Source organism: Mauremys reevesii, linkage group 7 (genome assembly GCF_016161935.1).
Source record: "Mauremys reevesii isolate NIE-2019 linkage group 7, ASM1616193v1, whole genome shotgun sequence".
Lineage (NCBI taxonomy): Eukaryota > Metazoa > Chordata > Testudines > Geoemydidae > Mauremys > Mauremys reevesii.
In genome coordinates this window covers 77173489-77186189 of record NC_052629.1, presented here as the reverse complement: position 1 = coordinate 77186189, position 12701 = coordinate 77173489, and the positions used below count along the sequence as shown (strand labels likewise).

Sequence of the window (12701 nt, the reverse complement as noted above, 5' to 3'; positions counted from 1 at the left end):
CTGGCCGGCTGGGGAGCAAGTGCAGTACAGGCAAGAGGGAGGTTCAGAAAGGAGAGAGATTCCTGGATCCTAAGGCCAGATGGAGCCATGCTGATGGCTGGTCTGCATAATCCAGGCCAGAGAATTCACCCGGATTCCAGCTGCAGGAGCCATGGAGCCCCATGCCCTCATTGGAACACGGGCACTGCCAGGCTGGAGCAGAACCGAGCTCCCTCCAGCCCAGCCCCTGTCTCTGGCTGCGGAAGTACCAGATGCTGCCAAAGAAGGTGTCAGAAGTAGCAGATGTGGGATAACCTGCCCCCCATGAGGTCTTTAACAGCGAGTGATCAGCTTTAGTCCCGCAGCTGGAGGTTCAACACCCCTGCCAGAACTGGTCAGCAGTAACTATTCTAACTGGGGACAGTCATGTGATCCATATTGGAGTTGGTCCTGCTTTGAGCAGGGGGTTGGACTAGACGACCTCCTGAGGTCTCTTCCAACCCTAATATTCTATGATTCTATATCAATGGCCAGCCCCTCTTTCAAGCATGGCCTCAACCACTTCATGTGGCAAGGAGTTCCAAGGGCTAACGGCATGCTGTGTAAAAACAAGTGTTTCCTTTTATCCGACAGGAGTGCTGGGGGCTGCTGCTAAGATCAGTCAACAGGTGAGATGCACAGATCTCAGGCTGGGATTCCCCAGGGGCCTAAGGGAACAAAAGTCAGTGGAAGTCACCTCCTAATTCCCCATAACTGCTGGGAAAACCCCAGTTTAAAGGAGCGAGGAGAGGGCACAGAGCGGCCTGCAAATGCCCCTGGGGCCCTAAGCCAGCCTCCTGCGTATGGTGGTGGGAGAGAAGAGACAGCGGCAGGCTGGGAAATGGAGTCTGGGTGTCAAGCTAATTAAAAACATCTGCTCTGGTTTTGCCCGACGCAGAGGAGGCTGGGAAATCAGCCTTGCCTGTGGGGGTCCCCATCAGAGCCTAGCCTTCCCATCAGCACAGCAGGAGGCACAGACCCTCCCTGTGGCCCGGCCCTTTTCCTCCTGAACAGCAAAATTCTGGATCGGGGCTGTTTTCCATCGCTGCTCATTCCCCTGACCAGGGCTACATCCACACATGCAGGCCATCTATGCTGCAGCTGGAGCTTTGCTTGGAGCCAGCGCTTTAGCACCGGCACAGACAGCATGGGCCAGCCACCCGGCACAGCCCCGTCGGAGAACCTAGGCAGGACTTTGGGCAGCTAGCCCACACCACCGCCTGTGCTGCCTCAAATCAGGCCCAAGCTGAGACGGAGGCCCCCCTCAAGGGCAGCCCAGCGCTGATGGGAAGGCTTGGGAAGTTAAGGATCCCAATGGTTGCTGTGGGGCTGGTTCTGATCTCACGTACACTGGGAGTAACTAACTGTTCTGAAGCAAAGGGGAGAAGCCAGCCTAAAGAGCACACTCCAGCCCAGGCACTACAGTGGCCCAGCAAAAACCATTGTCAAGCTGGAGATCAGGTTGAAAGTCCCCATCAGAGACTCCAGGGGTGAAATCCCGGCAAGAACATTGCAAAGGAGAAGATCCTAGCAGTGCAAAGCCAGGCAGCTCAGAGCCAAGTTCAATTCAGGTCATGTCACCTATTCTCCTATGTCCCACATCTCTAAAGGGCTCGCATGGATCACCCCAAGTTTGCTGTGAACAAAGCCCACTGGCTACAAGCCAAAAATGCCCAGCTGAGAGTTTCCTTGGGGAATTTAGGAGCAAAACTGAGCAGTCGTGGAAAGCAAAACTCCACCTTGACTCTAGAGCGTGGCTCGGTACGTCTCAGCATAGGGGTGACAGCCGCCCCTTGCCCGACACTGGGGCCTGACTGACACCCTCCGAGTCCCGAGTTAGAGCAGGACTTGCTGCAGCTAGAGCGAGAGCTCCCCAGCTGGGCCCCACCAGACTCACACAGCGCTTGAGACAGGCTCGCCAGTGGAGGATGCGCACATGTCCAATGAGAGAGCTCAGTGGGGAGCCCCCGAAGCTAGAGCCAAGGCAGCAGTTTCCATCACTGGGGTTTCAGCCAAACCCTCGCTTGGGTCCAGACCCTCGGCTACCCCTTGCCTGTTGTGGCACAGCAGGGCTGGTGCCTCCCTCTGGGCATCTGGCACTGTGCCAGCCATTCGGTGCACGGGCAGCACCAGAGTTGTGGCTTCGACAGCCTCGCAACCCCCCGTCACCGGTCCCTTTGTGCAGGACCGTCCCTAGCAATTCTGGGGCCCTACGCAGCCCCACCGTGTGGGGGGGGGGGGAGACAGGCCTCTGGGGTGGGGAGAGCTGGCTTGGGGGGTAAGGGGGAACAGCCCTCCAGCACTCACTGGCAATGTGGGCTGGGGCCAGGTTGCTGCACTTCCTGCCGCCGGTGAGTGCAGGCCCAGCCCTGCTGCAGTCCTCAAGGGACTGGGGGCAGGGCTGGGGCAGAGCAGGGCAGGGGCTTTGGGGAAGGGGTGGAGTGGTGGCGGGGCAAGGGCAGAGCAGGGGCAGGGACAAGGACGGAGCAGGGGCAGGGGCCCTGGGGAAGAGCCAGAGCAGGGGCTAGAGCAGCACGTAGCTGCTCAGGGCACCAGGGAATTTGGTGCCCCAAATTTCCTGGTGCCCTAGGCAGCTGCGTACTTTGCATATGGGTAGGGACGGCCCTGCCTTTGTGCATGTCACAAGCCTGGGGAATCTCTCCTGTGAGTCTCCACTCACCAAAGGGGTGGGCTCAGACCCAGAGCTTCCTGGCTCTCCGTCTGCCTCCTGCAGAGGAGAGCATCCATCCATCCAGACCCAAGAGCATGCTGATCTGCATACTCTCTCCGGGCAGTCCCACCTCCTGCATGCGCATAACACCATCAGAGAGCTGCTCTGGATCAACACCGGAGTAAAGGAGATTATGCCTCCATGAGCCTGAACCTTGCATACACCTGCATGGGTCCCTGGATTTCAACAGCTTTCACTCCTGGTTTACACCAGGGGCACACGTGAGACGGGATCTTGGCCCTGTAATGCCAGGTAATACGAAAGGCAAAAGGAGGCTGCTCCAGATTAACTGGCTGGACTAAGGGTATGTCTACACTACGGGATTATTCCGATTTTCCATAAACCGGTTTTGTAAAACAGATTGTATAAAGTCGCGTGCACGCGGCCACACTAAGCACATAAATTCGGCGGCGTGCGTCCATGTACCGAGGCTAGCGTCGATTTCCGGAGCATTGCACTGTGGGTAGCTATCCCGTAGCTATCCCATAGTTCCCAGAGTCTCCCGCCCATTTGAATTCTGGGTTGAGATCCCAATGCAAAAACAGTGTCACGGGTGATTCTGGGTAAATGTCGTCACTCAATCCTTCCTCCGTGAAAGCAACGGCAGACAATCATTTTGCACCTTTTTTCCCTGGATTGGGGCTCAGCCAAGAATGCAAATGCTTTTCGGAGACTGCGGGGACTGTGGGATAGCTGGAGTCCTCAGTACCCCCTCCCTCCCTCCATGAGTGTCCATTTGATTCTTTGGCTTTCCGTTACACTTGTCACACAGCACTGTGCTGTGGCCTCTGTCTATCATAGCCTGGAGATTTTTTCAAATGCTTTGTCATTTCGTCTTCTGTAATGGAGCTCTGATAGAACAGATTTGTCTCCCCATGCAGCGATCAGATCCAGTATCTCCCGTACGGTCCATGCTGGAGCTCTTTTTGGATTTGGGACTGCATCGCCACCCGTGCTGATCAGAGCTCCACGCTGGGCAAACAGGAAATGAAATTCAAAGGTTCGCGGGGCTTTTCCTGTCTACCTGGCAAGTGCATCCGAGTTCAGATTGCTTTCCAGAGCGGTCACAATGGTGCACTGTGGGATACCACCCGGAGGCCAATACCGCCGATTTGCGGCCACACTAACCCTAATCCGACATGGCAAAACTGATTTCAGCGCTACTCCCCTCGTCGGGGAGGAATACAGAAATCGGTTTAAAGAGCCCTTTATAGCGATATAAAGGGTCTTGTTGTGTTCAGGTGCAGGGTTAAATTGGTTTAACGCTGCTAAATTCGGTTTAAACGTGTAGTGTAGACCAGGCCTAAGAGGACATAGATGATAATTGTCTGGTCACAGGAGATTCTCCAAACAAACTGAATGGAAATGTAAACCTCGAGGAACAAAGAATGCAGGCTGTACCTACAGGCTGGGGGCTCTGCCCTGGGATGCAGCAACTCTGAAAGATGTTTGAAGGTTGTGGTGGATAATCAGCTGAACATGAGCTCCCAGTGTGGTGCTGTGGTCAAGAAAGCTAATGACAGTCAGGGCCGGCTCCAGGCACCAGCCGACCAAGCACGTGCTTGGGGCGGCACCTTGGGGCAGGGCGGCACTCAGGATTTTTTTTTTTGGTTCATCGGGGCAGTGCTGGAGGGGTTTTTTTTTGTTTCGGTGGTGCAGCGCTCGAGGGCGGGGCTTTGGGAGGCATGGCGCTCAGAGGGGCGGAGCTTCGGGCAGCGTGGCACTCAGGGGGCGGAGGCATGGTGCAGTGCTGGGGGGGATGGGGCTGGCGCGCACTCGGAGGCGGGGCTTGGGGCAGCACGGCGCTCGGAGGAGGCGGGGCTTGGCACGACGCTTGGAGGCGAGACAGGGGCTTGGCGCAGTGCTCGGAGCGGGGACGGGGGCGCGGCGTGGCGCTCTGAGTGGGGGGCGGGGCTTTGGGCGGCACAGCGCTGGTGGGGGGTTCGGCGGTGCAGCGCTCTGGGGGGGTATGGCGGCGCGGCGCTCTTCTTTTTTGTTTGGGGTGGCAAAAAAGTTAGAGCCAGCCCTGCTGACAGTGAGAGACTCCAGGAGCTCAATCTATTTAGCGTAACAAAGAGAAGGTTAAGGGTGACCTGATCACAGTCTATAAGTATCTATGTGGAGAATAAATATTTAGCAATGGGCTGTTAAGGCTAGCAGAGGGAGGTCTAACACGACCCAATGTCGGCAAGTTGAAGCTCAACAAATTCACACTGGAAATCGGGGTAAAATTTCCACAGTGAGAGTAATTAACCATTGGAACCATTTACCCACAGATGGGGCAGATTCTCCATCCGTGCCCATTTTTAAAGCAAGACTGGATGGTTTTCAAAAAGATCCCTGCCCTGGGATAGACAGGGGGTCAGATCCCAGTGGTCCCTTCCAGACGTGGAATCTAGGGATGAAAACCAGGTGCCAGCTGCCCTGGGCTGCCTGGCACTGCCCTGGGCCTCCATCAGCCTCCTTCCACAGGCAGACCCCAGCAGGGTACCCGGCTGCCACTGTGACCTGCAGCTGGGCGGGGAGCCAGGCCTGGGGACATTAAACATGGAATCAGACTGCAGGCCCCATGGGAGAGACCCAGCGGGTGACCATCCTCACCTCCTGACCTCCCCTTATCTGCCCTGGGGGCAAAATGCTTTTCTCTCTGCTACCGTCTGAGCCACCGGGTGCTGCCGCGGCCCCTGCTCCACCCTGCCGCAAGCAAGCCTCTTCCTGCAGGTCACTGGGGGATGACCAAGCCTCCCAAACCTGATCCACTAGCCCCCTGCCATCGCAGCATAGCTCCCACCCACCCTCCACTGCTCTCCCAGCTAGACACCCTCTGGCCTTGTGCTCTGCCCTGCCAGACAGGGCAGCACAAGGGATGGACCTGGCTGGCTGGGCACAGAGTTAGTGGCCAGATCCAGGACCCCCGTGGGGCTTGGCCAGTCCAGCTGTCTGGGGCTCCTGGCATTCCTAGCACCTGCAGTCCTGCTAAACACCCTGCCACACCTGGACACCCCTTTGACCTTCGGTTCCCACCTGCAGCCACCCCCCAATTGCAGACCTGCATCCCCCACCCCCAGCTCTGGGCATCTTCCTGAATTTTTAAGACTCCCCCACTATCCCAGCCCTGGGCTCCCCACATACAGAGCTCTGCCAGTGCCCCTCACTGCTAACCTGCAGCCCCCCACTATCCCAGTCCTGGGCTCCTGCCACAGCTCTGCCGGTGCCCCTCACTCCTGACTTGCAGTGCTGCCCCAATTCCAATAATTTTCTCTTGAACAAAACCCAACAACTTGTGCGATATTGGACGACAGCTTTCATGGCATGCCCAGCTCCTCCTAATGGGCCCATGGCTGAAACCGCCAAACTCATTCCATTGATGACATAAAAGCAGGGCTGGATCCCTGTCCTGCAAAGCCGGCGCGCCATTAGTCCTGACAGCTCGCAGAGGCGCAGTCCTGGCTCCTATTTCAGTGCCTGCTGGGTCTGCACCATCTGTACTGATGCCCCCGCCAGGGCTTATCTTTGCTCGCTTGCTTTCCTTTCCTGCCTGCGGAGGTAGGGCCTGTTCCTGCCGGCTAATCCGCGGTGGGATTTGGGCCAAGGGGGAGGAGAGAGCCGGCCCAGTGAATCCCTCACCTTTCCCCCAGCCTTGGAGTTGTTTTCATGCACAGAGCTGGCTACGTTGCTTAGTAGGTCTCCCTGCAGCCGCCTTCCCTGACTCGCCCCGCTGCCTCAGTGCAGAGAGACACACACAGAAATTATCGACTCGTAAAAGCCGATTAAAGCCAGCTCACTTTACAACTCCAGCATCCCAGCTGGCTCTTAAGGAAGGCGAGAGGTTAATTCTCATTGACTGGAGACACTGAAAGAGCGCAGCAGCAGGGCAAAGAGACCCCCTCATGGACAGGGGGCTGGGGTGGTGACCTGTTCATTTGGAGTAAGGCAAAAAGTTGCTCCAATAATTACTCCAGTTCAACGACATGTAAACTGCACCCTCCTTGCCCAGCACATCCGTGCCCATCTGCACCTAGGGTGGGTGGCTTTTGGAGTGGGGGGAAGGGATAAAAGGAAGCAATTCCCTCAGTGCCCCTTGTTAACAGCTCTCCGATGGCTGCAGAGGCAGGCACACAGCTGTCAATCAGTGCAGCCACACAGATCCCCAGTGGGTACCACCCGAAGGCGGCAGCAGAGGCAGGTAGAGGAGTGAAAATTGGAAACACCACCCTGAGTCCCAAACTGGGATTTCCAGAGGAAAGTGAAAGTCAATAGGACCCGTGCTCCTAAATCCCTCAGGCAACAGGATTTTGGCTCCTAAGTCACAAATGCTTTTGGGAATCCCACCTGACAACTGCCCGATCCAGTTGTCATGGACAGTGGCGAGGGCAGCACGAGTTAAAGGAGTTAAACCAGAGACGTACAAGCAACACCCAGCTCCCGTGGAAGCGACTGTGTGTGGACAATCCCGCCACACACCATGCTTAACAATGCTTGTCCGGACCGTGTTAGAACTGCCGCCCCCGGCATGGGCATTGCATCAACGCACACGCTGTTGGAAACGTGTTTTCCGGTTACATTCTGGCAGCCCCGTGCAACGAACGCCTGATCTAGTCTCCAAAGACATCAGGTGGCTGCAATTCCCTCCACCCCCCATTTCTCAATCCTGCAACACTGCTCAACATCCTTTGCTCAGCCAAGGGCCCAGGGCAGGAAACAAAGCTCTGGGCCCAATAGGGGGCACTGTTGGGTGATTACATAGAGGGTCAGCGAGACCTGTCCATTCAGTAAGGGCTTGTCGGGAGCAGACACTGTAGGTGGAGGCATCACTAAAGCATCTCATTTGCAATGGGGCTGCGGGCTGGCCTCCACCAGCAACTGAACGCTGAGTTATCCCTCGAGTGTTCCCATGAACTCCACCCCGTCCACACGCACAAACCCCATGCGGGCGGAGTGGCAGCAATCCCAGGACTGTGCTGGCATGGCTGGGGTACAGCAACTGCCCCTCCTGCTCCCTCTAGTGTAGATGCAGGCTACTGCCATGGCACAACTGCTGAGGGCTGCAAACCCTCAAAGCCTTCCCACAATCCTCTAGGACTCCCGCCCCGGCCATCCACCTGCTCCTTGTCCACACAGCACCTGCCTGCTCTGCTCAGGCCCAGCTGAGTCCCACATGGCTTCCAGCACCAGCAGCAGGACGGGAGGGGCCCAAAGGGCAAACCCCTCCAGGGGAGAGACTCTCCCTGGGCTGCATCCTATTGTCTATGGTAGCACCTAGCAGCACCAACCCATGTTGGGGCCCCATTGTGCCAGGCCCTGGTTAACATAGCGAGAGACACTCTGTCCTGAAGAGCTCATGGTCTCAAGAGCTGAGGAGCAAGAGGGTAAACTGAGGCACAGAGCAGGCAGTGACTCAGCAAAGGTTGCAGAGGTGGGAACAGAAGCCAGGTCTCAATGAGTTCTAGTGCAGTGCCTTGCCCGCTAGGCAACTTTGCCACCTGCGGAGTCTCCCCAGCTGGCAAGTGGCAGAGACACCCAGGACACAGGTGCCCATGCAGTGTTCACCCAGTGACTGGTCAGAGGCACCCATGATGACCACAACTTGCTTGTACAAACCCTGGCCCTTCTGAAACTTGCCACCGACTCACACCCCTCTTCTTTCCAGCTCAACCCCCACCCCAGCAGCAGGCCACCTGGTGTGGGGGCCAGCACCCCTGGGGCAAGCGCAAAAGGCCATGTACATCTGGACAGGGTCCAAGTATCTGAGCAAGCGCAGAGCCAGTGAGCAGATCCCCCAAACAGACGGGGTGGGGGAGGGGGGAGTGCCCCAGCCCATACAGGCACCAACACCAGCCAGTGGCTTAATTTGCAACAGCGAGCCCTGCTCCGGGGCTCTGCACCTGTCCCCTCCTTTGCCAGCTCCAATCCTTCACACGTGCTTTCTGCATTCGCCCCGGCTGGGGTTTACAGAAAAACCTGCCCCGCCGGCTCCCCCAAGGCCCGGGCCATTCTGTGTTGCACAGGGACACCTGGGGGGAGGAGGGGAAGAGCAAATGGGGCAATCTGCCCCAGGCCCTGGGCCCCACGAGCCCTGGACTGGCGGCGGTCCAGGTCTTTGGCGGCATTTCGGCGGCAGGGGGCCTTCAGTGCTGCCGAAGACACGGAGCGACTGAAGGACCCCCTGCCGCCAAAGGCCCGGACCCCCACCGGGTGAGTACAAGTGCCACAGCTCCCCCCGTTTTGCCCCAGGCCCCCTGAATCCTCTGGGCGGCCCTGGTGTTGCAGGGACGAGCAGGGCCGCCCAGAGGATTCCGGGGGCCCGGGGTCTTCGGCGGCAGGGGGCCCTTCCATTCCTGGACCCGCCACGAAGTGCCCGAAGACCAGCGGCGAGGCCCCGCGCCGAATTACCGCGGCGGGACCCGCCGCCGGCGCAGCCCGGTCTTCGGCAGTAATTGGCGGAGGGCCCACCGCGGTCTTGGGCGCCGGCGGCGGGTCCTGGAATGGAAGGGCCCCCTGCCGCCGAATTACCGCCGAAGACTGGGCTGAACTTCGGCGGCCGGTCCCGTTCCGTCTTCGGCGGTAATTCGCCAGCGGGGGGGTCCTTCCTCCCCGGAGCGGAAGGACCCCCCGCCGGCGAAGACCGGGAGCGGCAGAAGCTCCTGCGCCTGGCCGCACAAGAGTTTGCCGGACACCCCGGAGCAAGTGAGGGACCCCGCTCCAGGGGCCCTGAAAAACTCTGGTGGGGGCCCCTCTTGGCCCCCCCCTCTGGGCGGCCCTGGGGACGAGAAGGAAGGACAGGGGAGCAGAAGCACTCACTGTGCACCCTGTGTTGAAACAGCAGCTGCCATGTCCTGCTAGTTCACCCTTCAATCACATCAACTGCAAACTGGGCCTGTGCCCCCTTCCCTAGGACTATCTCAGCTGAGGCCCCACAGATGCCACTAGCCACGTGCTCCAAACTCTAGCCATCTGGCACGGGGGAGTCCAACAGCCCTGTGCCACCACATGGGCAGAGGGGAGACTAGCCAGAAGAACCACGTCACCCCTCCCCCCTTCCGAGGGAGCCTGCTCGCGGGGCATCACCAGGTCCTAGGTGCCAGGACCAGCCGGGGATCGCCACATTGCCACCCACTGTCTGGTCCGCCAGCCACAGCGCTCAACTTGAGGAATGGTGGGGAAGTTCCCTGTGCTGCAATGCAATTCCCCCGCCCAGCTGGAGATGCCTTGTGGCACCACCCACAGCACCAAGCGGATCTCATGGGCACCAGAGGAACTGACCAGAATCCATTCCAGCAAGGTACCATGATACTGGCCAGGATTTTCCTGTGCCCCGAGGGTACATGTTGGGTCAGGAAGGGGGTGGATACACAGGGGATTGATGGATGTGCTAATGGTCCCGAGAGGGGGGAGGGATAGCTCAGTGGTTTGAGCATCGGCCTGCTAAACCCAGGGTTGTGAGTTCAATCCTTGAGGGGGCCATTTAGGCATCTGGGGCATAAATCTGTCTGGGGATTGGTCCTGCTTTGAGCAGGGGGTTGGACTAGATGACCTTCTGAGGTCCCTTCCAACCCTGATATTCTATGATTCTAATGGTCCTGAGGTTAAATAATGGAAGGACAAGACCTGGATTGCTGAGCCCCTGGAACAGACTCTGGTGCAGCCCCTGGGAGAGGAAGAACTAGACCTGGATTCCCATGCCCCTGGAATGGATTCTGGACACAGTTGCTGCAGTGACCCCAAAGCACAAGACACGGGACCCCCAGCTTCAGGTTCAAGAAGGAAGGAGACAGTGTCTTACCTTTGAAGGAGAGCTGCACCCTCGGTGTGGCAAAGACGTAGTCCTTGGTGTGGGCCACCCGCCAGCCCAGCGTCAGCAGGGTGACCCAGAGGACGACGCCAAGGAGGGGCATGGTGGGGTGGGTCTAAGTCCAGGCACAGTCCTTGGGAAGCCTAGCAGGCAGGAGAAAGCAGTGTTACTTGGGGGGCTGAGAACAGAGTAGCCCACCCACTGCGGGGATGTGGTTCTCACCCCATCCGCCTCTCCTATGGGGAGCACCATCCCCAGACTACTGCCAGGGCCACACTCAGCTCATACATACCTCCCAGGCTCCTTCCCACATAGTCCCCCCTGCATCAGAAGATGGATGAGAACTTGTGGGGAGAGGGAATGAGCCAGTCTAGGAGTCCATAAACCCCAGGGGTCTGACGGTTGGCACAAGCCCCACTGACTGTTCCTCAGACCCTGCAGTGGGGAGATGGGGCCCCAAGTCTTAGGGCCACCGCTGGAGTAATTCCCCAGCCCTTGCCCAGTTCCCAGGGAACACTGATCTGGGCTGACCTGTTAGACAAAGGGGGCGCTATCTGGTGAATGAGGGGTTAACCTCAGCCCAGCTTCCCTTTCCCTAGCGGGGGCGGGGGGGCTAGAAGCTGGGGAGACAGATTCTGGGGAGGTGGGGCAGCCCCCCACGAGGGTTTGAGTAGACCAGGCCGGACACTCTGACATCTCTTGCCGTCTGGCCCATATAGAGGAGCCCGGGCAGTTGGCTCTTTTGTATCTTTCCCGTGATTTTGCCAGGTCCCCACTTATAAAAGCGACCCATCAAACCCAGCTCTGCTCTGACCAGCCCATTCCACCCCCACCAGCCGCTCATTGAACGTGGGGCTAAGGGGAGGCAGGCGATGGGGCAGGCCCAAAGGCTCGCCCCATCACCAGGCGCTTTTCAGGAAGGGACTCTGCAGGACAGCGGACTCCGCCAAGCAAGCCAGCATCCCCTGGGGCAGCACCGCTGTAATTAACCAGCTCACAGGCTGGCCTCTTTTGCCAAAGCAAATGGGGTTTGACTGAGGGGCAGTAATCCGAGCGGCTGGTTCAGGACTGAACAGCCCCCTCCTGGACCAATCCCATGGCAGTCACCGAGGGACCTGGCCGGCCCACCAGCTGGCAGCTGCTGGCCCGGATCCTGATTGTTCCCTCCCCTTCACATCCCCCACCAAGCAAAGAACCGTGCAAAGCAGGGAGCGGAGGGGAAATCTGGACTTCATTATTTACAAAACAAAAAGAGACAAAAGGCAAAAAAAAAAAAAAGGTCCGTATGTGCCAGGTTGGCTGGGTGCCGCGGGGATATGGCAACACCATGAAGGGGAGAGCCAGGGGCCCTGCAGGAACCACCAGGCTCCCATGGGATGTGGCTCCGAGGGGTCTTGGGGGGAACTGAAGCTGACCTATCTTAACGTGGCAGTGACGGGATTTTAAATCCAGACAGGACCCTAGTGACCAGCCAGGGCTCCTCCCCTGTTAGTCCTGTGCTGAGCCGAGCCAGCAACGGGTGTTAGCAAGACGCCTGATCTGGATTCCAGGTGACTGAGACTCCCCGCAAACCCCTCGGTCCACTGGCTAATTACCCTGTCAGCAAAGCCACTTACTGCCTCTTGGAATCGGTCGAACGTCACCTACCAGTGCTGGGTCTTTGATACCTTTGCTCAAAGAGAGCCACCTGCTACCAGAGATCTCCTCTCTGGCACAGTGCTCACAGCCCGTGCTCAGTCTTGCCCTTCTAGCTTGACCTGCACCAGACTCCCTATGAACGTGGGGCGTACCCCAATCCTCGTGCACGGCCTCTGAACATGGCAACCTATCTGCTAGAAAGGAGGCAGCGCAGTCCAGTGAGCAGGGCACAGGCTGGGCAGTCAGAACTCTAGTCCTGGCTCTGCCATGCGCCTTGTGTGCGTGTGTCATGCTTTGCCTCAGTTTCCCCTTCTGCGTAGCGGGGATAAAGGGACCGACCCTCTCTTTGCAAAGTGGTTTAAGATCACTATCTAGCTGGGCCCCCCATCACTGTAGTGACGGGACCGCTCACAATCTGTAGTGTATTTCTCCTCACACACCCCTAGGGGGCCGAGCTGTTACCCCCATTGGACAGGTGGGGAACCAAGGCACAGAGAGACCAGGTGACTCACTCATGGTCAC

At 58.2% G+C, this 12701-nt stretch overlaps 1 protein-coding gene across 3 annotated transcripts in view; it reads right to left on the bottom strand.

Moving 5' to 3' along the window:
• SEMA3F (semaphorin 3F) overlaps nucleotides 1-12701 on the bottom strand; it is a 107873-nt gene that overhangs the window by 88763 nt on the left and 6409 nt on the right. For all 3 annotated transcript variants that reach the window (XM_039481609.1, XM_039481610.1, XM_039481611.1), the window contains exon 2: nucleotides 10533-10684. In XM_039481609.1, coding sequence (XP_039337543.1) covers nucleotides 10533-10644 — 112 coding nt within the window. In that variant the 5' untranslated portion in view covers nucleotides 10645-10684. The remainder of the gene's footprint in view (nucleotides 1-10532; nucleotides 10685-12701) is intronic.